The sequence below is a fragment of the Protopterus annectens genome, chromosome 8.part0, assembly GCF_019279795.1.
Source record: "Protopterus annectens isolate FY-2018-M chromosome 8.part0, PAN1.0, whole genome shotgun sequence".
In the NCBI taxonomy this organism is placed as follows: Eukaryota; Metazoa; Chordata; order Ceratodontiformes; family Protopteridae; genus Protopterus; species Protopterus annectens.
Genome location: NC_056741.1, coordinates 1280880431 through 1280906874, shown reverse-complemented (window position 1 = coordinate 1280906874; position 26444 = coordinate 1280880431). Strand labels below are relative to the sequence as shown.

At 39.6% G+C, this 26444-nt stretch overlaps 1 protein-coding gene across 1 annotated transcript in view; it reads right to left on the bottom strand.

Moving 5' to 3' along the window:
- Nucleotides 1-976: 976 nt before the first annotated feature.
- Nucleotides 977-26444, bottom strand: part of POU2F2 (POU class 2 homeobox 2) — a 386014-nt gene continuing 360546 nt past the window's right edge. Inside the window, exon 14 of the mRNA XM_044080798.1 lies at nucleotides 977-1600. Within this exon, the coding sequence (XP_043936733.1) occupies nucleotides 1245-1600 (356 nt within the window). The 3' untranslated portion in view covers nucleotides 977-1244. The remainder of the gene's footprint in view (nucleotides 1601-26444) is intronic.

Genomic DNA, 26444 nt, shown 5'->3' with positions numbered 1-26444 from the left:
AGTCTTTTTATACATAAGCAATAGGCAGAACATAGATTCTTTCTATAAAAACTAGTAAGCACTAACAGTTACATTCCATCTAAAATATGTTCGGTAATTGGTTTTCGCTTGGTCTTCAAGAGCCTAGCTTGAGGTGAGGGGGTTATGCCTCACCATCCCACTATTCCACCCCCCCACACACGCACGCATTCACAATCAGGCTTGAACAGGGCAACTAGTGCTCTGTGAAAGTCCTATTAAAACTATTTCTGAAAGCTAAGTTTCACAGTATTTCTCCACCACCTGAAATCTAACACAACTAAGCGAAAGCTAAAATGAGGTCAAGATTCCGTTTAAGAAAGGTCAAAGTTCAAGATCCCTCTTTTTGTTTGGTTCCTTTTTTTTTTTTTTGGAATTTTCACATGGCTGACTCCTTCTCTGCGAAGCAAAGCTTTGGTTCAGAGGAGAAAAACAGAACAGTTTCAAGAAGCCACTTTTAAAGCTCTATAAAGGTGCACGTGGCCGAAGGCAATGTTCCTTCAGGTCAGCTACGCCCACGTTGGCAACCTCTCCTATTTTTTGTTTTCATATGAATTGGCTTCTGCTAAATCATCATGAGGTATTTTTTAGACAGAGAAAGAGCGCTACCATTTTTGTCTATCCTACAAAGTCAAAACTTTTTTTCTTTTTTGACACCCAAGTCATGAAACAAGAACTGACTTTTTTTGTAAATGTCAGAAACTGTTAACTCCCACTGATAGGCACTGGATTAATGACAGTTTTTTTCCAGAAAAGAAAAGTCATAAAAAAAGATGGGTACCTGTAAGAAATAATAATTAAAATACAAATAAATAAATCCCCTTTATACATTTAAACATTTAAAACAAACTAAACAGTCCAAATTATAATTAAAAAAACACAAAAAACAATTTGTGATAAAAAAATGAAAAAAAAGATGTGTAAAAACAGGTAACTGATATCTCAGTCTAAAATGAATAAAAATTTTCAAAAAACATTCAAATAAAGTACTTAATATAAAAAGCTATGTACAGAAACTTTGGGTAAAGCTATTGTTATTTGGTGTGATATTTGGATTAGTCAGATTTTTGTCCCCCAATGTTCATTAAAGCTAGTGGACAAATACTCTTTTTTTCCCTTTAAATAAAGATGCTTTGTCAAAGAAATATTTGGGAGTTTGCTGTTTTCTCATCCACATGTAGCACCACTTCCTGACGGTGCTCTGCTCAGCTGGCTGACGAGGCTGCTCACTCGTTCTTAGCCCCTGCCTCAGAGGCTGATGCTCCTATACCAAACGTGGAGTTCTGTGCTGTCTCGCTGGAAATGGAGGAGGAGCAGGATGAGGAAGATGAACAGGAGGAAGAGGAAGAGGAGCCGCCTGGAGATTTGGTGGGCAAGGAGGCTACAGCAGCAGCAGCTGCAGCAGCAGCAGAAACAAGGCTGACTCCTTGACTGGCACCAATCAGGGGCAGCCCTGCATGGTTCAGGAAGAGGGGTGATGTTACAATGCTCTGAGTTCCTGCACTTCCCGGATTGCTACCCAAAACCAGGTTACCTCCTGCATCAAGACTGGTAAGGGGAAGGGTGCCACCAGTTGCCAGTGCTGGAAAATGAGAAACAGACAAAAGTTAGTGTTTTCTATTCAAGTTAATGGATTTCTACATTGTTATAAGAACCAACATTTTTTTACAGTTCCTTTGTTTCACATTATATGCTGTGGTTATAGTTGACAAATGCAAAATGCATGCCACAGAATATCACCATCACATGCAAACAACTAACAAATCAGACCACACATATGTTAAGCAGAAAAATGTAGCTTCAAATCATGCATAACCCACTATATTCAGTCGCCACATGTTTCAGACTATACTCTTCCAGAAAAGAACAGAAATTCAGTTTTTTCTTCCACTACATAATATTCCTCTAACCCACATCTACTTTCTTACAGTACTCTGTTACAGACAGCTCTATACTAGCTAGCTATACTAGCTGTAAGGCCTGCCACCAACAGTCCTCAGACTCAATCGATCCAACGACCTCTGCCTCCTGGCCAGCTGGGACTACAGGCATGCGCTACTTTCACTGCTAGTTTGGCCTGAGTCAGCAAAGCTCTGTAGATGACTTACACTATCTCACACTGCTCCTCAGCTTTTAATGTCTTTTGTCCACTCTTCAACTTATTTGTATATTTACAATCAGACTATCAAATTGCTCAGAGGTGCTCACATGTCTTTGATGGGTCCCTCTTGATCTCCTTCCAGGATATACCAGGTATGATTCCTTGTCCTTCCTCAAAGGACTTGATCACTGTATGGCTTCACTGAGCTGCAGTATTGAAACAAGTACCCAATATTTTATAAGGGTTACAAGCACTAAGTGATAAAGTGGCTGACGGAATGTCACTGACACCAGCTGCAGTCACATTCCCTTTCACACTCTTGCATACCATTGGACCTTCCCACTGCTATGTCACCCTGATGTTTAAAGCCGTTACTTATGATTACTCAGTGGCCTCGTTACTACTAAGCTACCTGTTCACACTTTTCTACCAATGCACTCTCAGCTTCTGGGTTACTATTGCATAGGCATGTGATTCTGTATTTTGTGGTTTTGAACCTTAGAAAGACTGCACACAAAGTTACTCCATTGTTTATGTTTTTTTTTTTCTGATTGCTTTGAATGTCTATGTTACCTTGCATTTTATCTGCGAAGTGGAGTACCTGTCTTCAAATTCTTCTGCATTGCTACTTATGCTGTACTGGCTTTATTACTGAGCACTATAAAATTCTCACAGATATACGTTAATCTTGATATTGAAAACAACTGCCTGTTAACCAGAGTCTACTACAGGTCACGCCCATGGGTCTCACCTCCACATTCCTCACATTTAGAAATGGTTAATCTTGATATTGAAAACAACTGCCCGTTAACCAGAGTCTACTACAGGTCATGCCCATGGGTCTCACCTCCACATTCCTCACATTTTGAAATGGTCTCTGGTGTATTGTGTTACTGAAAGACTCACTAAAATCCAGGCAGGCAAGGAATGGTGCTTTCCAGTCCTCTGTATGCACAATAATTCAACTGAGAGTGTTGCTTAAGTACATTATATGACATTATCAAACTCTGCGGTCTGCGGTCTCTCAGTCTGATGTATAGCTCCTTGGACCTACCTTAACTATCTCACTCTACAGCAGTGAATTCTTCACTGCGGTCACCTAGGAACTATTTATTTATTTGACATTTGTTAACCGGGATAGTCCAGCTGAGCAAAAGTCCTTTTTCAGTGGAGCCCCAGGGAGACCAGCTCTGTCTTCATTCGGTCCTCAGATAAGGTCCGAGTTCACAGAGGTAATAGAAGTGGTGCCTAAGCTAACTCTCTCATAAATTCCTTTGGCATCCTTGGGCATATCTTAGGTCTACTCCAAAAGCATGTCTGCATGCATGTCTATATGAAAACCCTCTCTAGGTTTTCTCACAGAATGTTGGCTAGTTTTACAGTATATTCTTTTAAAAAAGTCTGTATACCCATCTCCCATTTTTTTCACTTACTGTCAGGGCGACAATTTTTTTTTTTTTTTGGCCATCTTTTGCATAGAAACCCTGTTGCCACCTCTGCCATTACAAAAACATATAGGAAAATATCAGGAACACTTTCCATGAGGCACCAGTTTCTGCTTCAGAACAGTAATTTGGAGAACACGTCCAAATGTCTCATGCAGTTCACCTCTCTGATGAAGGGCAGTCAGAACAAAATAGGCACAATGAACACAAAACCTATTTAAGGTATAGAGTGAAGATAATAAAATAGCAGAAGTGTTAGGCAGCTAAGAAGCTGTGCTAAATGGTTACAACAGAAAAATTACATCTATACAAGTATGCGTGCACACACACACACACACACACACATATATATATATATATATATATATATATATATATATATGTATATATATACAACAGCAACCATTTGAAATGTTGGGACCCACTAGAGCAAGTCCAGAAATACGGAGGCTGAATGACTTGAAGATCAGACTTAATATTCTAAGTCCAAGATGCCATTTCTCAGAATATTCCCTTTTCTCCAAGGTATGGTGATCTAGGAGTTGGTATATATAAGTTTGGGGGTAGGGAGGTGGAGCAGGAGAGCCTGACCCCCCCCCCCATTCAAAAAGAAGTTTAAAGCAAAAGAGCAATTTTTGAAATTCGCTCTTCTCCTGTGTTTTCACTTTTTTTTTTGGCTTGTCAGTACCCGGCATTTCAAGTGCCGACATTTCAGTAGGGAGCCATGTAAGACAGTGTAGAAGAATAGTAACCTCAGAATTCTCTGAAACTACAGGTAAGCTACATCATGAGGTCTTTTAAATACTTTTGTGATATAACATGTGATCACTTTATCCCATGGGTTATTCCAGAGCCCCACCACCTTCTCTGTACAAAAAGGCTTCCTTATATTTCACTTAACTATCCCACCTTCCAGTTGCTACCAGTACCTCTTTATTACTATGTTGTCTTTTGGTCAAACTCTGCTACCCCACATTGATATCCTGAAGGAACAGTGAGCATGTCATCTCTCTTCTCTCACTTCTATCTTTCTTTCTTTCTTTATATATAGATATTACATCATGCCCTCTGCCTTTCGTCATATTACAATCCTCCCATTCAAAGATCAATGCAGAGGAATACATGGGAGATGGGTAAAGAGAATTTTTAAAATAATCTACTAAGAAACAAAGTCCATATGGAGACTGGAGATGAGATGAAGGTGGTCTCTTAATAGGGGTTTGTGGCAACTGCAGACAATGTTACTCACAGAAACAGATGACTAAACTGTCTCAAAACCATATTGCACATTCACTCCTTGGACTGTTTGGGTATGTACATGGGAATAGCAGGGCTTAAGAAGAATAACCTTTCTGATAGTTTGATAGTTCACTGGGCAGCAGAATGAATGAGAAAATATATATATATATATATATATATATATATATATATATATATATATACACACACACACACACACACACACACACACACACACACACACACACACACACACACACACATACACACACGCACAGAAAAAACATAGAAGACTACTTAAATGCAAAGTTCTTCAGAGCTTTCATGACAATCTCAGTATAGGACAATTTCCAATTTTTATGTGTGCCCTAAAAATAACATAACATTTTATAACTTTTTTTGGAGGTCTCCAAATGACCCATGTTTGAGTAGCAGGATGGGGGCTGGACAGATTAGGCAAGTGAGGATGGGACTGAGTACATAGCATAAGCTCACCTGTCCTGGGGGAAAGGGAGGCCTGTCTCTCTACAACAGCAGCACAAAGAACCTGCTGTGCCATTTGTTCTGAAAGTCGCAGATGTGTGAAAGTGCACATGCATCCCCCCCCCCCCCCCAAAGACAACCACACTGGCACTCACAAGGCTGCTGCAGGGTGGGTTAGAGCATACTCATCAGCAGCAGTATGTTGCTGCCCCAGCATTCTCAATCTCCTCTCCTCAGCCCCAGACGTGTATTGGTAGAGCCTGGGGGAGGCTGAGGTGGTTCAGTAGACCTACTGAATGAGCAGAACAACTGGTGGAGTTCATGGTCAGCTGCAAGTAGCTATAAGCATTTTATATATGCTTTAACAAGGTCCTCTGCAAGGCAGCTGGGGATGTAGTAGTGGCATGAAAACAGAAGCAAAGGACAGGTAACCAGTGTTGGACAGAGAGAGAGTTTTTGGTTAATGGAGACTCAGTTACAAAGGGGAATAGGAGTCTAGGCATGTGAAAAAGGAGAAACCAAATTTCTATAAAACTGGTTTCAGCAAAATGCAGGAGGAGGTGAGCAAAATGATCCTTAAGGAGGAGGGAGGGATCCTTGTTAAGGTGCATGTAGGCACAAATCATCTCTCACACAGAAGAGTAGCTAGGATGAGCCAAAGCGGGAGGCTGCCCTGGGTGCAATGTATCAAGGGGTCACATTTGGCAGATCCTTTTTTTTTTTAAAGGTGTGTCTCAGCACATAAATGTGTGTGACTATAGAAAGTGATGGCATTAGGACATGGTACTCCCCTATAAGGAAGGAGTACCAGACTGTAGAAATTAAGTCACCTTGTTTTTTTTTTTTTTGTTTTTTTTTCACAGCATGGAGAGACTGTAGGCCATTAGGACCTGGCATTAATCTTATTAGGAAGGAAAAGCAGATCCCAGAAGTCTTTAGTCACTCATAAATGAGGGACAAAATTTGCTAGGCTGAGCAAAGATGAGAGGGAGATCACAGAAGACAAAGAAAAAGCTGAGGCACTGAATGAGTACTTTGCTTCTGTCTTCACAAAGGAAAGTAAGTGAATGGTGCCACGTTATTAGATAGGCAACACAAAATGGAGAATACTGGATTGACACCACTATACAGAGGGAGAAGGTGGAGAGGGAAATACTGGCCTTAGGAACGATTAAACACAAGGAACTGACCAGTGTGTTCGCTATATACTGATGACAATCTTAAACAGATCCTTGGCTTGTACAGAAATGCCAGGAGAATAGAAGATTGCAAATATTGCAAAAGGGAGAAGCAGAAAATGTAGGGAACTACAGGCCTGCTAGTTGAAGAATGTCTATATTTTTCCTCATAGTTTTGGTCTGTTCCACATAAACATTGTGATAAAGCCAAAAATACTGGGGGAGGGCAAAGGTCCAAAGTATGGGTCAGATTTTAAATAGCGCTCATATAAACATTGTGGTTTTCTAGCAGATCATTGATGATTGAAGTTAACCAAACAATGACAGATATTTGAGTTCCAGACTTCATATCCTTCTAAAACTGCATGCTAATACAAAACCTGTTATGCTAGCAAGTAAGTTTATATGAGCGCTATTTAAAATCTGACTCATACTTTGGACCTTTGCCCTCCCCCAGTATTTTTGGCTTTATCTAGATTTGTAACACTAGAGTTTCAGAGGTATGCTGAGAGAAGACAGAACAAAATCACACTCTTTGCTAATGACATTCCCTACAGAAGTGGTGGTCCTTTGCACCACTCTGTACTAGATTAGTAAGACAAGATTTCTAGTTATTAGGAAGATACTGCGATACACTGACCGAGAATTGATTGAGCTTGGTTTTCCTGACTGCTTTTTTTTTTAAAGCTGGCCTGGTCTATTTTTCTGGCTCATCCTGCTCCATTTGCCCTTGCTGCGCTTGGGCTCACTCTGCTCCCCTACCTCCATTCCCACCCACCACTGATATAATTTCCTTTATAGCTAAACCTGCTTTGTCTCACCTCCACACTAGCCAATAGACACCCACTCTCCTCTACTCATATCCCACATCACCATTAACTGTCACACCCTCCCCACCCTTCCCAAGCCTTAACTGCTTTTAACTCTTTCAGTCACTCACTTTATAAAACTCCTTCAATCAATCCTGATTTCTTCTGCTAAACTTAAATAAATTGTTACCCTTTAATTCTTTCTGACCTGAAACTAAATAATGCCCATACCTTTCAAAACTCTATTTCTCTCTCTCCTATTAGTAATTCTGTTTTCAGCGCTAACCACTTATCATACTCCTCATCTGCTTACCACCCCATCTCCCACACTCTCTTATCACGCTACTCACCATACAAATAACTACTCCACCCCTATTGCCCCCACTTTCTTTAACCATACCACTATATCATTTCTCAAGTTCAAAGTATTGTACATACCGAATGCCCAACCTCTCATCAAAACAAAACATAATTTCCTTTGCAAATATTTCTTCCTACAAATACTTCCAAGCATAATATTATTCTTATCTGGTGATATTCACCCCAACCCAGGCTCTTTCCAATAGCACTCTAACCATACTTGTACAGCAACTGCCTCACAAATAACTCATTATGATCACAAGCCTCCAAATATCTATATTTTTGTCAATGAATATACAAAGCACTGTCAATAAAAGCACCCTCCTTCATGCTTGTATTTCTCAATATAATCCAGATATACTTGCCCTGAGACATGGCTAAAACCTCATATTACAAACTGCGAAATTCTAAACCTTGGTTAGAATACTGTTCGACTGGACAGAAGTAAAAAAAGGAGGAGAAGTAGCTATACTCTACTCTGACCATGTCTCTCTCTCACTCTCTCTCTCCCCCTCTCAGTAGCTATCCCTGATTTCTACCCTGCCAAAATACTTATAGCAACCTGTAACCTAAATCAACATAAAAAAACTTGTCTTTGCAGCAATCTACATACCCCCAGGTAAAAACATTCCAATACTTGAGCAGTTTCTTTCATGGATTTCTATATCCATTCCCTATAAAACCATCATCCTTGGGGATATGAATATTGACTGGGACCTTGTTAATACTGCCACCCCTAGCTACTCTATAAACCTTTATGGTTTTATCCAGCTAATCACCTCGCCCATGCATTAGCAAAAAAAATTTCCAGAATAGCTTAGTCATCAACTGGATATTAGTATCCAGCCCCCAGTGCTATCATAACCCTTCCACCTTACTTAGCTCCCTTAGTGACCATCTCCTTACCTCAGTAGTACGACACTCTCCAATCTTAACAAGAGCCAGCAAAACAAAGAGTCTCGTAACCTTAAAACTACAATGCTGTCACCCTAAAGAAATTACTGTCCATTGTAAACTGGTCATTCATACACACATTACCCCTTAATGAGGCCGAGCAAAGCTTCAGCAATATATTCCTAGAAATCCTTAACACCCTGGCTCCCAGTAGAAAAATTAGGCTAAAATGTAATTATGCACCATGGCTAAACCAGGCAACTCAATCACTTATGTACAAGAGAGCGACAGTGCCTGGAGAGTATGGAAAAAAATTACAACTCATCTTTCCACCTGAACTTATATAAACAGCTTCACAACCAAACAAAAAAGCAGGTCCTACTAGACAAAAATTTTTTTATCAAAAATCTTTGAGCAGCCCACATTCCAAACCAAAGAAATTCTGGCACTCAATAAACAAATTACTATCTCCAGGGAACCCCTCTTCATCTAACCCCTTCCCTAATAAACCTTTTAATAAAACTGCAACCCTACTTAACAACTTTTTCACTGAAACAATAGAAAAGCTTACCAAACCAGAAACTCTTGACAGTAAGACTCCATCTCCCACCTCATCTCTTCCCTTGTTCTCCCTAGCACCCATAGCAACTTCCTTCATCAGATCACTTCTTAACAATCTCAAGCCCTGTTCGCCATCAGCCAACAAATTCCCTCCATTATTTCTCAAACATGCTGTTGAATCCTTAGCATACCCTCTATCTAAACTTATCAATAGATCCATCCAAGAAAATACAGTACCAGATATCTTGAAAAAATTCTTCATAATACCCCTCCCACAAAGGAGAAAATTCTACAGAACCCTCAAATTACAGGCCTGTTGCCATATTATCCCCCCTTATTCAAGATACTGGAAAAATGTATACACAGACAAATACTAAACCACCTCTTATAGGGAAATCTAATTACACCCACATAGCACAGTTTCTGTCCCTCGCACAGTACTACTACTACCCTCCTATCTTTCATGCACAACATTGCCCAAGCCAGAGATGATAATAAACTCATACCACTACCTCCTGGTTTAACAGCTACCTATCAAACAGATGTCAGTCCATCAGGTGATAAACAGCCTTCTCCCTTTCCATTTTGTTAAGACCAGGGTTCCCCAGGGTTCTATCCTGGGCCCCCTACTTTTTAATATATTTACATATAACCTCCATGTCTCCTGCCCCCCCTCTACCTCAATACAGTATGCAGACGATTCCACAATTATTAACACCTCCGAAAATATACAAAATCTCCATACAGTCACTCAACAATCTCTGCACCTAGAACAATGGCTAACTGAAAACAACCTGCTTCTCAACCCCAAAAAGACCAGGCTTCTCCTTTTCCTTCCATAAAACCTCAATCCATCTAAAGACAACTTCATCATCTCATCCTGAGTTAATACAGTTATCACTGCCGACCCAAACACCAAATTGCTTGCCGTTTACTCTAGACGACCAATTAAAATTCAACCTACATATCTTAAACTGTACCAAAAAGTCCAATCCAAAATTAGGCCTTCAATACCGCAACAACAAATATATAGCTAACAAATCTAGACCTAAACTGGCTCAAACATTTATTCTACCATCCCTGCTGTATGCTGCTCCCATACTTACTAACCTCCAAAATAATCTCTTAACCAAACTAGAAACCACCTATAACATGACAGCCAGTAATAGCTACAAATCCCATCATTGTATATCCCTGAAAAGCTTAAGATGGCCTGAGCTCCCCCACATGCTTCAAATATCATAACTACAAATTGCACACAGCATCCTAAATAGCCCCAAGTCCTGTCCTACCCTTACATCCATAATTACACCCTACACACGCAATCGTGACCTCAAAAGCACACAACTAAACCTTCTACAGGTGACCAACCCAAACAAAAATATTGGAAAAATACTTTACAGTCATTCAATTGCATACTCATGGAACACACTTCGATTTGTCCTTCCACTCCACTACCAAAAGTGACGAATTCAAAAAGCAACTAAAAATTCATTTCCAACATGCATGGATATGTACTTGTTAGGACATTACCTAATGAATTTTTCTTCTCTCAATTAACATATCTGCTTGGTATCTACCTAAACTATCTACACATATTACTCTTTTTGCAGTTAGTATCTATGCTTTTAAATGCATCTTTTTTGTACATAATGTTACTCTGATTTTTTTTTTATTTTAGGCATTGCTACATTCCTTGTAAATAACTTAATGCTAACCAAATTTCTCAAACATATTGCTACTGCAGTCTCAAAATACTGTACTTTTGCCTTGTATATATTCACATCACATATATCCCTCTGTTTTTGTACTGTTACATATCTTACAACTTGAATTGCAAGGTTTTTTCTTATTTTTTAATTACTTTCCTGTAGCTTTTCTCCTTGGGTCTCTGCTGAAAAAGGCTCTCTGGGCCCAGTCGGACTAACCCAGTGAGCAAATGTAAAAAATAAATAAATAAATAAAATAAATAAATAAAAAAGAGGAGGAGGGTAATAGAACAAGAAAGGATTTAGAAAGCCCGAACAAGTATGCACAAAGTTGACGCAACACAAACAATACAAAGTACTTCATGTAGGCCCATTTCAACCCTGCTGTGAAGTATCTCCTAAAAGGAGTAGAACTTATGGCAGCACAGCAGAAAACAAAAACAGAGGGTGTTGACCATACCTAAACTACACCACCAGAAGCACATGAATAGGGCAGCAGAAGCAGCAAAGAAAATGATGGGACATTACTGGGCTAGATTCAAGAAGCACAGATAATTCTTTCACTCAACACTGGGAATACTGCTTGTAGTTCTGGAGGCTGTACAAGGAAGGGGACATCAGGCTGCTGGAAGGCATCTTGAGGAAGGTTACTAGAAAGATTTTTCAGATGGAGGCAAAGGGATATGAGCAGAGGTTAAGGGAGCTACAGCTCCTCTCATCTGAAATCAGTAGAAATGGTGGACAAGATGTGAAGGGGTCATCCCAAACAGGAAGTACAAAGTGTGAGGAAAGAGGCATAGACAGCAGATCATAGGGTCTAACTACTCTCTTAATCTCAAAAAGTACTTTTCCACAGAAGGGTTACAGTCTCCACAGAAAGGTTACAGGCTCTTCGAATGGACTACCAGAATGAATGGTGCAGAGGAAATTCATAGTGGCATTCAAGAGGGGTGGAATAGGTGGGAAAAAAGGTTAGGGGGAAAGTAGGGATGGAGGGGAGGTAGAATGTCAAATTGACTTAAAAGGGCAGAAAAGACAAGTTTTTTTCTCTCCTTCTGCTACCAATCAAATGTAATGTGATGAGCCTGGAAAAGACTTATGTTGCACTTCATAACTGCTAGCATTGTTTCTAGTCGTGTTGTATGATTTATTGATGATAAACTAACTGGTGAATTTCATGAGTACTGCCTTTTCTCACACCTGCTTTATATCTGTGCCATGATGAAAGTGTAAAGTAATTGGTTACTGGGATATACAGGTACAGGCACAAACAGGGCTGACAGCAGTAATTTCCCACATCATCAATATTTATGATTAGCTCACATAAGAGGTGTGATTACATTTCTGCAAACCCTACCTTAAATAAAATGTTGATTGATCCTGGACTGGGCGAAGCATATCATCAGAAACAGTATGTAGTCTCCAGTGTACTAAAAAGTCAGTTAAGGATGAATTCTTGCCTGCCCCTGGCACAAAAGCTGGGTGTCTGGCTATTCCTTACTCTGGCATTCCAGAATCAATTAAAATTCCAAAAATAAGCAGGACAGCTGAGGTGGGATGGAACTGAAGTTCTTAAGTTCTGAACTTCTAACTAAGGAAGGACATAGGCTGTAGTTGCCAAGGCCATGGGGAACAGAAGCCTGTAAAACTTCTTGTTATGTTTATGGAAAAAGACTGCTGAAACTCCAGTCGGGCATAGGTATGGAATCATACGTACAATCACCTGCCCATGGCACTGCATGTAGACATGATATCAAAATGATTTGTAAGATTCTGCAAATCTGTAGCACCACTGTATTTTCAGTGTTAATCTATAGGTCTACCAGCCAAGCTGTGGGTACTGTGGAGAAATAAGATATAAGGCTAAAAGTATTTTAAAAAGTTATGTTTGGAGGCAACTAGAAAAGAAGAGGGGGCAAACCCCGGTGTTCCTTTCAGGATAATAAAAAGTATCTTTACAACATGAAACAAATGCAGAAAATGACTTGTGAAGTAGTGAAGCTGACATGAAAAAAGCCTAGGTACTACAAGAACAGTGATAATAATCATGAGACAAGGATCAGTAGGTAAAAGTCTTTAGGCAACCCTGGTGGGATAGTATGCCTGGTCCGCCTATCCAAGCAATACACACATTAGATGCCTGCTTTGGATGGCTGATTTCACATAACAAACACCAGAGACAGCAATGCCAAAATTTATCTCTATAGCAGACAGCCACATACACTGAGTAAAATAGGTCTGTGCAAATGCAGTTAGAAGAAGCAAACATTAGTTTTTCTGTTGCTCCCTATCATTTCTGTTTCCTTCTGTTTACTCGTAAGCGCACTTCATTCTAGAGAGCTGACCGTGTCCCACCATCTTTTTCTTCTCTTCTGTGTTCCCCTTACTGCCTTTCTAGCTTCTTTGCACTGTACCTGGTATACCTGCCTATATTTTGCTTCAAGAATTTCCACCACCTTTCTGGCCTCATATGTCTTATTCCTCAACTTTTCTATATTTTAAGGAAACATAAAAAGTAAGTTTTTCTTTCTGCTTTTTATTAATTTATTTTACAGTGTCTGAGAGCTTTATGTCAGGTATTTCTAGGTCCAGTTGTGGTACATCAACTTTATTATGCAGTTTCTGGGGCAGTTTCTTTTTTCTAAAGCATGGTCAGCTGGCTTTCATGATGTACTCTGCCATTTTTCACACCTTAACGTTGATATATATATATATATATATATCATATTAGCATTATAGTTAGCCAGAGGCTGTGCTTGCATTGTCTGCTGTACCATCCTCATTTGTAACTATGAAGTTCAGAACTGTCCTATCCTGAATGGGTGCCACTGTATTTATTTGAGACAAAGCCCCTTGTAAGTAGCTGAGAATTACTTTTTTATTCGGTAAGGACTTAACTGAAAGCTTTTAATCCACATCTGTAAGCATGGAGACAACACACTGCTCACTTAACTACCACTGAAGCACTGGGCTTCTCTCGTGGTTTATGGGAACTCACCTTCGACAATGTAGATGTGAATGCCATCTCTTCAGTGATAATAACCCCAGTACCTACCCTACTTTTCATTCAAGTACAGGTGATTCATCCAGACTGCTTCTTTAACTATTGACTTTGACAAAAAAGACAGTGTGCATCTTACAGCCTTATATGTCATCCTATATAAGCACAGAGGTTCTGTGCAACTATAATTTTGAGCAACGTAGTTATTGAAAAAAGATGTCAAACTGAGAATTTACTCCATGGCAGGATGACTCTGCATACTTTAACAAGTTAATGGAGCATGCAATTCTCCTAGAATGTGCAATTCACACATAAACAGTCCATCATGTTTTAAGGTCAGCTCCACTCAAGTGTAAAGAAACATTCATGTAAAGTCAACCATCTGTCAACCATCAGCCAAGCGTATTTTCCCCTCTTGATTTCAAAAGCTTATTGCAAGATTATAATGCCAACATTCAGAACTGAAAATCAAAGGTACATTCAGTAGACAATAAAATGATCACTTCAGAGGTATTTTTATATAACAAAAAAATACAGATATCACACAAACTGAGAATGATATAGTGGTGATATTGGCTATGAAGGGCAGAAGGGGCAGACAATATGGGCAGACTGAATGGAGCGCCAAATGACTTCAGCTATTATTGTGTCTCTAACTAGTAAGCACTAACCTCCACCCCATGATACCACCTGGAAAGTGTAACCTCCACCCCATGATACCACCTGGAAAGTGTAACCTCCATCCCATGATATAGCTTGGAAAGTGTAAACTGTAACCCATGATGTCACTGGAAGGGGTTCAAAAATGTATTCCACTTTTCTGCTGTCTGTTAATTGTGCATTAAATGCCCACAGATTTCTGCTTTGCTTTCAATCTTTCAATGATATGTGGTCAAAAGCAACTTTCCTGAATGGACAAAACAGAAAAAAAATATGCCCCCCCCCCATCAAATAGGGAAAGTTTTACATAAAAAATACTTCTGTGGGGAGCTTTACTTTCCACACCCCCATGCAGAAATTTGGGCTCCCTGCTCTACTGCCACTTCTTATAATCAACTCTGTGGTTGTTGCATTTTAGACAAGGGAGAAAGTCTGGCCTTTACAATGACTCCCATCGTCTGACTGAACTTTCAGTTGCTTTGCAAATTTCAGAATTCAGTCAGATTGCATTTGGTCACAGTTCTACTTTACTAGAAGAGAACAGAATTTTTGAATTTCAGTTTTTATATAAAAGCAAGCATACTAAAGAAACTCTTTTCCACGGAAGGTATCATCTTGGTACTCCCATGGAGTAGATTTTAGATGATAAATCTCCTGTACAGCTGGGCTGTTTGTGATATGAGGATGGCCTTGTTCTTATAGAGGGAATCAGCACCTCTTGATCTCAGTGGGAAAGGCCTGTATTGTAGGAAGATGCTGAGTCCAGGAAAAGTATAGCTTTCTAGTTACGAAAGGTACTACTGCCCTTTCTTGAAAAGTGTCTCTAAATTGAAGGGGAAGACCTGATGCTTCTGAAGAAACATGTTTTTATGTAAAGACTTGTTGATTTCTTTGTAATGTAGTTTTCTCTGATATGAGCACAGTCATACAGTCCCCATGAATGTGGTCTTTAGTGGTGGAATGGGTAGCTATGATACCCCTGTGAAAAAGGTATTTATGAAGATAGACAACCCTGTTCTTCAGTGTACTGTCCAGGGATAGCCTGGGGTTCTTTAGTTTAGGATTGCCTCAGCTGTTTTTACAGAAAGATTTGTACAGTGTATATTGAAGCCATCTATTTTAATTTAGTTTTACTTATTTATTGATTTTAACATTTGTTAGCCAGTTGAATGGGCTATTTCATGGACTCTTTTCAGCCAAAACTCAGACCAAAAGGACAAAAATAATTCCAACATGTAAATGTATGGACATGAGCATTTTTTGTAGACAATCCACTTACATGTTTTTGGTCATGATACTGAAGTATGTTGAAAAAAAGAAACATGCAGACATGGGAAGAAAATGTGACTCCACACATGCAGTAACTGAAAGTCATGACACAGTCAACCCCACTCAATGGAGCTATAAAATAGAGATCTTTCAAATGAGCAGCTATCCTGACCATGCTCCTCATCCATGCTTGTACTGCACAGGACGTTTGTACAGGAGAAAAAAAATCTACTGTTGCTTTAAAAAGTAACTCTTAAGACAGATGTCTCATGTAGCAGAAATAGGGAGTTCACTCATGCCACCAGCAAACCAGGTATAGGAACAAACTTGTAGCACTGGCAGAGCCAGTCGGGAGGAAGAGGGGAAAAAAGATTAAGTGGCCAGTGTTCTGCAACGTTTTGTCTCAGAGAGGGCTTGGGGTGGGTCTCAGCTGCACTAACAGCACCATGTAGTGATGGATAACCCAACAAATGCAAGCCTCAGGTCATACAGGTGTACTCAGAGGCAGTGAGTGGGGTGGTGCATTTGTCCACCATAGCACCAATGCATATATGGTATGGGAAGGTTTAAAGAGGAACGAGGTCTGCAGGCAGCACTAAGCCTGTACTCACTGATAACAATGTACAAACAGTGATTTTCGTAAAAAAATATTTGGGTTCCAACATAGCTATCTGGCATCAGCAATGTCCCAGAGCCCCTAAAGGTCCCACAGCCCTTCATTCATCTCTTCCACCTTTTGGCTCATCCCTTCAGAATGGGGTCCCAAACAAGCAAATTCCCCAGTGAAGCCAGCTGGCTGTGTCTGCAGAGATGAGATCAGGGCATTCTCGTACAGCCCCACCCTCAGGGCTGGGGAGTTTTTGTTATGCCCTACCTACTATCCCACATCAGTTCCTAAAGTGCATCACATGCACACATAATCCTCAGTACTAGGGCCATTATTCTCCACCAGCCATTACTATCCACTAGCTGTAAACCCCACCTCTTACCCCCAGGATGGATGAGCTGACAAAAATGCCACTTCTTCCTAGCCCTGGATGATTCCTCAAGATCAGCTTTGCTAACTGAAGAGTCACATGGGTCACAGTCAGGACTCCATCTATCCAAGCCACGGAGCTGGCTAACAGTGACTCCTAATAGGCATGTAAGATGAAAGACAAGGATAGAAAACAAGTATGGGAGGCATCATACGTGGAACTCTGAAAGGAAATTAAAAAAAAGGAAAGAGACAGACAGACACAGAGCGGAGCATACACTCTGTTTCACATACTGCAGCACCTTTTACCCTTAAGCTGGTAACTGGATGTATTGAAATACACAAAAAGACAAAAAAGTGTTTAATACTAATCCTGAATATCCAAGTTTATTCTTCTGTTTCATAGCCCATTTTAAAAAGCACATGTAGTGTTGGAATGGATGACTAAGTGATACTAAGACACAAGTGACAAACATGCAGACAATTCAATGATGCTACACAACAGGAAAGAGGATGTACCACTGTGTGTGGCTAAGGCTAACACAGCACCCCTGTTCCCTTCTCTTCCTCAGCAGCAAGGCTGCACAATTACAGTCCATTCAAGTTACAAAAGTATTGTCCACTTAGCGATATACACAAATATACTGGCCTCTCTGCTTTTCTGCTGGTTAAGGCAATAGGAAAATATTTTGAAAGAAATGCTTCATGAAAAGTCAGGCAGGCCTTCCTGGAGGATGGACTAAAAGCAAGCAAATTTCAGTAGTAAATAATCCAGTAAGTGAAAGGGTCCTCATACTGACTGGATAAAGTGAAAAATTTTTAGTAGGTAATGCTGTAAACTTGTGTTTAGATTCCATTTGGACTTCATCTATACTGCTGTTTTAAAACACAGTTTGTATTTCCTGTCTGCTTGATTTGATATTTTCTGCCACAGACTCCAATTTTAGGTAGATAGTGATGCTCATTTGCAACTGACCACAGTCATTCCTAACCTGACCTAAAGCCTGTGTTCTCTGGATATTAATTATTCCTCTTCTAAATTAGAGGGGCAGGTCATTTTCCTTCCACTGCAGAAATCCGCATACTCTGTTTAGTTTGGAATCTTGATCTCTGAGAAAATGATAATATATATATATAGGGTCTATATTATAAGCACAAAACTCCTTTTCAGCGAACACAGAAACAGCGACACATATTGTGTGAACTGCGAAAACACTGAGCATCCTAAACCGCGAAATTCAAAATCTCGAATCGTCATAGTTGGCCAACCCCACCGCCTGCTACATACTACCTACCCAAACAAAATAAATAAACCACATACATACACTAAACAAAACCCTACTTCTAACCCTAAAGTAAAGCTTGCATATACTACCATGTATGCACTTACCTTAACCCGCACCCTAACGCTAAGGTCCGTAACTATCGCACACTTACCTTAAGGAGCTCTACCGCAGAAGGGCCAACTATGACGATTCGACATTTCAAATTTCGCGCTTCAGGACGATCGGTGTTTTCCCGGTTCGCTGAATACGTGTCGACGTTTCCGTAGTCATGAAAGTAGACCTTCGTGGTTTTAATAGGGAACCTATATATATATATATATATATATATATATATATATATATATATATATATACATATATACATACACGCACACACTGGATATATATATATATATATACATACATACACACACACACACACACACACACACACACACACACACTGGATATAAAAAGTTTACCCACCCCTGTTAAAATGCCAGGTTTTTGTGATATAAAAAATGAGCCCACAATAAATCATTTCAAAACTTTGTTGTCACATGTAGTACACAACCAGTACTTGCCAGAAAATCCTGCAGCTCCTTCAGTGTTGCTGTAGGTCTCATGGCAGCCTCCCTAACCAGTTTTCATCTTGTCGTTATGTGGCCTATAACCTTTACAATTCAATTGAAAAACAGACAAATCTATTAGGGGAAAAATATAAAAAATAAAAAATGTACAATAAGCTGGTTGCATAAGTGTGCACACCCTTAAACTAACGCTTTGTTGAAGCTTCTTTTGATTTAATTACAGCACTCAGTCTTCTTGGGTAGGAGTCTATCAGCATGGCATATCTTGACTTGGCAATGTCTGCTCCTCTTCCTCTCAAAAGTGCTCCAAATCTGTCAGATTGCGAGGGCATCATTTGTGCACAGCCCTCTTCAGGTCACCCTACAGATTTTCTATTGGATTTAGGTCTGGGCTCTGGCTAGGCCATTCGAAAACTTTAATTTTCTTCTGGTGAAGCCATTCTTTTGTTGATCTGGATGTATGCTTGAGGTCACTGTTGTGTTGAAAGGTGAAATTCCTCTTCATCTTCAGCTTTCTAGCAGATGCCTGAACTTTTTGGACCAAAAGTGACTGTTACTTGTAACTGTTCATAATTCCCTTGACCTTGACTAAAGCCCCAGTTCCTGCTGAAGAAAAACAACCCCAAAGCATCATACTGTCACCACCATGCTTCACTGTGGGGATCGTGTTCTTTTAGTGATGTGAAGTGTTGTTTTTGGCCAAACTTACCTTTTGGAATTGTGGCCAAAAAGTTCAACCTTGGTCTCATCAGACCATAACACATTTTCCCACATGCTTTTGGGAGACCTGATGTATTGTTTCACAAATTTTAGTGGGACCTGGATGTTTTTCTGTGTAAGAAAAGACTTCTGTCTTGCAACCCTACCCCATAGCCAAGACATATGGAGAATATGGGAGATTGTTGTCACATGTAGTACACAACCAGCACTTGCCAGAAAATCCTGCAGCTCCTTCAGTGTTGCTGTAGGTCTCATGGCAGCCTCCCTAACCAGTTTTCATCTTGTTGTTTCATCAATTTTGGAGGGACGTCCAGTTCTTTGCAACGTAACTCTTGTCCCATATTTTCTCCACTTCTTGATGACAGCCTTCACTGTGTTCCATGGTATATCCAATGCTGTGGAAATTTTTTTGTACCCTTCTCCTAACTGAAACCTTAGAACAATGAGATCCCTTTGATGCTTTGGGAGCTCTCTGTGAACCATGGCTTTTGCTGTAGCAGGCAACTGAGTAAATGTCAGGAAACTCCTACTAGGTCAGCTGAACTTTATTTGGGGTTAATCAGAGTCTCTTTAATTGATGGCAGGTGTGTACCCAAGAAGACGGAATGCTGTAATTAAATTAAAAGGTGCTTCAACAAAGTATTAGTTTAAGGGTGTGCACACTTATGCAACGTTTTTTATTTTTTATATTTTTTCCCCTAACAGATTTGTTTGTTTTTTCAATTGAATTGTACAGGTTATAGGTCAGATTAAAGGTGGGGAATGTTTTGAAATGATTTATTGTGGTCTCATTTTTCTATATCACAAAAACCTGGCATTTTAACAGGGGTGTGTATTTTATCCACTATGTGTGTGTGTGTGTGTATATATATATATATATATATATATATATCAAAATATCTAAACTCAAAATATAGAAAAAGAAAACCTGTTTTATTCCAATGGAGGCAGTTTTCAATATTTTGACTTTTAGATATTTTTAGATACTTAACATCAGATCAAATGAATGTCACACACAGAAACGCAGATAAACACCATATTATATATATATAGATAGATAGATAGATAGATAGATACAGATTAGATATAGATATATATGTATATATACATATATATATGTGTTTGTAGGTTCATAGGTTCGCAGGTTGGTACTAGGCTATCGGCCCTAGGGCCTATACAAGCCTAGCCATAACAATCCCCTTTTTCTTCCCACAATATTTACTTCCCTGGACCCCTGTCTAGCAGGGCTACTGACATGATCCCCGGGGTGAATTTCCTATCTCCCATCCAATTGTCAAGGTTCCTTTTGAAGACAGCCAAAGAGGCGCTCTGCTTGACATGTATGGGCAGTCTATTCCAGAGTCTGGGGAGTCTCTGGGTCAGGAACCTATCCCTCTAGCATGTTTTGTTCATTGTGATGACAAGGTTTAGATCCCTGGAGCGTGTGGCTCTGAGGGATTGGGATTTCTTTAAGTGTAGCATGTCCAACAGCTCTGGGTTTGACATGGCCTTGTATGTTAAGCAGAGACTGGCTCTGAGTAGACGATATGCGACAGAGTATAGCTGGAGTTTTTTTAGATGGTCAGCATAGGGCATCTGCTTTAGGCTCGTGATTCTTTTAGTGAGGTATTTCTGCGGCCTTTCCAGTTATTGCAGATGTCTTGAGAGGTACCTACCAATCGGGGCATTGTATTCTGTAATAGGTCTAATGAGGGATGAGTATAGTGGGACAATGACCTCCTTTTTTCTGGATGAAAAGCCCTTAGTGATGAGGTGTGCCACATAGAAGGATTTCCTGACTGCTGTGGCGATGTGGTTATCGAAGGTGAGACCACTGTCCACCTGTGTCGCTAAGTCTCTTATCACACTTTCAGTGTTTAGTGTACTGCCACCTATGTGGTAATTCACGGGTACATGTTTTTTTCCAAAAGGGGATAACTATACAGTTCTTCGCATTGAGCTTGAGCCCATGGCTCTGGCACCAAGCATCTATTTCTGTAAGGCCCTTTTATAGAATATCCACATAATTTGGGGATTCAATACTGGCTCCCAGTTTGCAGTCATCTGCGAGCTTTGTTAGCATGAGTCCCTTAGTGCTGGCCTATACTTCAGAGAAGTAGATGCCAAACAAGAGCAGTCCCAGGACTGAACCCTGAGGTAATCCACTTGTCACTTGTCTGGAGCTGGATTTGGAGTTGGCTACTTTTACAGTGTGGATTCTGTAGGTAAGCTAGTTGGCAACCCATCGAGTGATGTAGGGATTCATGCCCATCATAGTAAATTTATCTATGATTCCAGAGTGGGGGATGGTATTGAAGGCCTTGGTGAGGCCCAGATAGGCTGTGTGGACCGCCTTACCCTCGTTGACAGCTCTGTTGGCTGATTCAAAGAAGTCAATCAGGTTCAGGAGAGAAGACCGGCCCTTCATGAACTCAAACTGGGTGGGGTCCAGTGTTTGAAGGTTGCCAGTGTCTTTGTTTATAAGTTCCACGATAATACATTCCATGGTCTTGCAGATCAGGCACATCAGATTGATGAGGTAGTAGTTCCCAGGATCTAAGGTGGATCCCCCTTGTGAAGTGGGATAAGGGTAGCTGTGTGCTACTCAGTGGGCACAAAGCCTGAGGTGAGGCTATGATTAAACATGACACTTAGGTGAGTTGCCAGTTCATTTTGTAGTTTGTGTAGTACACAGCCCAGGATGTCGTCTGGTCCCATGGATGCTGTACTCTTAGCTTTGGAGAGTGTGGTTTTCACCTGTGTGGCTGTTATTACTGGAATTTGGCAATATTTTGGTATTGAGATCGGCCCTTTAGGGGGTGACGGGGGTGGGTGAAGTTGGCACTGAATCAATCTGCAAGGATATTGGCAATATCCTTGGGATCAGTATATTTAATGCCATTCTGTTGTAGCTCAGAGCAGGTCTGAGCATTGCCATTTAGATTCTTGACATAGCTATAGAATGCCTTGTGGTTGAATTTGGAATCTTTGGCAATTTTATTTCCGTAACTAGCTTTGGAGGATTTTATGAGGGATCTCAGCTTCTTACTGAGGCTGGTAAGGGAGTTTTTTGCATCCTGGGATTTTCCTCTTTTCTGCAACAGTTTCTTCATTTTGTTGTAAAGTTTGTTTATGGCAGGGGACCATCAGACTGGCTTCCTTTTTTTGGAGGAGAGTGTCTTGGTTCTATTTGGGATGGCACGATTCATGCATGAGAGGATGTGGTCGTACAGTGCCTTCATGTAGGATTCAGCAGTTGAACTTTCAGTTCCCGTATGCATGGGTGTCATGAAGTTTGTCACTTCTGACTTGAGTAGCATGAAGTTGGCTTTGGAGAAGTTTTTTACGGAGGTTTCCTTACTGGGGGGTGTCGGAGGGATGTGGATGTCAAGGGTGATTAGCTTATGATCAGACCTAACCAACGAGGCTGTGACCATAGATGTGGAGCATCGATTTCCCATGTTGGTAATGACCAGGTCTAGGATATTGTAGCCCCTGGTGGGACTATGGATTAGTTGATCCAGGGCACTGGAATTTATGAATTCCAAGAACCGTTGGGCAAAGGTGTTGGTACTCGAGTAGTTTTCCCAGTTAACGGCAGGGTAGTTGAAATCACCCAGTATTAGGGTGTTTGGTTGTATCTTAATATTTTCCAGTATGTTTAGAAAGGTGTAGTGAGAATCCTGGGGCATGGTGGGGGATCTGTAGCAAGCTACAATTTGGATTGGAGTCTTACCTAGTAATGATAATCAATAGTGAGTTTGATTGAAACACAAAACATTGAACAATCTCATCAGCAATTACCATTACTTGTCACAAAAATCATCACAAAAAAGTAATCAGAAATGTAAACCAATAGGTTACATTCGTGATTACCAAAAGTAAAACTAGTAACAATCTACAACCCTGGAAATCAAATATATTAATTCCAGGGTAGCACATAATGAACTTTGACCTTTGCATAATTTGACAAATTGAACCAGTGATGAAAAACACCAATAGTTCAGCATGCAATAAAATACATGCAACAATAACTCATGTAACACACATACATACACACACATATACATACATATATATATATATATATATATATATATATATATATATATATATATATATATATATATATATATATATATATATATATATATATATATATATAGGTTTACCTTGAAATAGTCGCATGATGTATGTGCGAACAACATATATGGGAAAACGAATTAGGACACACTTACAATAGCGACATACAACTCAACGAACACATACTGTCGAACTGAACTGCATAACAAGACCAGTACCTATACGGACCAAAATTCCCTACCGCTCTGGACCCATGAACAAGTGCTACCATGGGTCCCAAGGGGGGCACAGCTCCAGTATTTGGTTGGGTGGCATCGGATTTCGATGTGTTAACTGACGACATTCAGAATAGCCGACGTTTCATCCCGTGACGTTATTTCTCAGTATTCTGAACATTCGACATTTTTGTGTTTATTTTTTTTTCAAGGTAAACCGGATATATATATATATATATATATATATATATATATATATATAGATATATAGATATATATATATATATATATATATATATATATATATATATATATATATATATAGATATACTTCACATGACTTAAAACTCAAAATACTTAATTTCATTTGACTGAGACTACAATACCTAATTTTCAAAATACTGAAAACTCATTTGAATGAGTTTCACTACACTGAAAGCTTACAATGCTGAATTTCAAAATACTGAATTTTAAAGCATAGACCTGCACACTTACAAGACCAATGACTAACTCTTCCCAAATCTTAAAAATTACTTACCCTCTTTTCAGAAACCAGACAATATAAAAACCAAACTACCCCCACACCCCCAACTAATATATATATATATACTACTGCCCGGAGCACACTAAATGTCTGCTATATTACTTTAGATACTTCCCATAAAAATGTAAAGAGACATACCCACATTTGGGTTTGTTTTTTTTTTTTTTATCACAACCAAGTGACAGGTGAAGGGAAACACACCACATCTATGGCTTAAAATTCAGTATTTTGAAATTCAGCATTGTAAGCTTTCAGTATAATTAGACTCAGTTAAATGAGTTTTCAGTAGTTTGAAAATTGGGTATTGTGGGCTCAGTCAAATGAAATTTAGTATTTTGAGTTTTCAGTCATGTGAAGTAGACCCATATACATATAAACATATACACGCACACACACATACACACACTCACACAACCTATACATATATATATATATATATATATATATATATATATATATATATATATATATATCTTGAGCACTCAAAATCGCAAACATAAAAACATCAATCTAAAAAGACTGAGGCCCAAAACATTTAAGAGATATATATATATTTTTTTTTACTCACACTCCCTCTACTACATAAATTTTCCAACTCTGAGATCATACAATATTGGGGAATGAGCAAATTCCCACTGTATCCTGATCTTGCACAAAGTAATGACAGCTCACTGCAATCTTCTGTCTACTTGCTTGTGCCAACATAAAATACATTTGATATTCCAAACGTTCACCTAAGTAGAGTGCTCTTGTTTGTGTATATATGTATACATTTGCATTTTATCTTGATACACTAGTTTTCTGTGTTTAATTCCTCTTTTTCCTCAGATGATACTCATTTATAGAAATGCCTGAACTCTGCTTCCTGAAATGGAAGACCTGTTTTAAAGGCACTAAATACCTTCTGAATAGGTTCCATTCTAGTGGCAGATTTTATATTTTGGTAATTTATAAAGTACTTCAGCTCAGTGGTATTTCAGAATACAGCCCAGAGGATGACACAAATGACAGTTTCTCTTAGCTGCCTGGACACTAGGAGTGGCAGCAGAAGCCAGGAAAGTAATAAAAAGGTAGAGCCTGCTTGCCTGTTCCCGGAAGGGGGTGGGGTGGGATATACGTCAAAAATGCATTACACTTGCAATTTCTGTTTGCAAAAGTCACGATAACCTTATGCATTTTTTCACAAGGAAGGCAAGGCTATTCAGACTCTCACCACAGAGGTGGGATTAGCTTTTGTATCAGCTCACTGCACGCCATTATCTAGGAGAATCAGCTGATTCATGCAAAGAAAGCTAGGCGTTAACAATAAATACCCAGGTAGCCTCAATGTGACTAGTCCATCTCACTCCCACTCTCTTTGACTCCAGGGGTGGCTCACAGACAGACAGCCTGGTGGTTTTCTTCCATGGTGAGGAAAGATCCAACAGATGAGTGGTTATGTTTGGGGGTCCTCTCCACTATGCAATGACACCAGGAGAAGAATGGAATGTTGGGGAGTGTGTAGGGGCCCTAAAATCAGCAGTGATTGATTTGGGGAGTGTGTAGGGTGCACTAAAGTCAGCAGTGATTGATGGAAAGGTAAACAAATAAGGGCAATATATACAATGCAGCTGTTATACAGACTTCATTGTGGCTAAATTGGATTTCCATTTGGTATCTTGAGTTAGTGAGTACAAATTTTTATTCATACATTATTTGTTTATAATTAATATGAATCTAAAACTGATTATATTAATTATGCCCAGTTTGGTAATACTACATCAGTAGCGTTGTTACCTCACAGCAAGAAGTTCTCCTGTTTGATTATCGGCTGAAGTGCATTTTGTGTGGAGTCTGCATGTCCTCCCCGTGGTCGAGTGGTCTCTGAAAGACATGCATGAATGGGCGTGCCGTCGCTGAAGGTTGGGCATCGGGCCGGCAACTCGGCACCATAAAAATCGACTGCCAATCATTAGCGGACCGGAGTTCTGCTGTGGTGACCCCCTAACCGGGAAAAGCCGAAAAGACAAACAACAGTAACCCTACATAACTTGCACTGTACATGAATATATACACATTTCCATGCTACTGCAACCTTGTTTATGTATACATAGACTTCTAGTTTATAATTTAGTTTTTGTATACTATTCAAACTTTATATCCTGCTACATATATCCCTTTCATACTGTATGTATGCCTTTTGTTCATCACTTAGTAAACACGTTTATATAGTTATGTACTAATCATTTACCAGCTACTGGGTAATATCCAGTTATTGACTATTTTTGTAAGTTCTTCGGCTGTTGTATGCTTAGTCAGTGGCTCTGAAATGGTTCCCTTTTTGG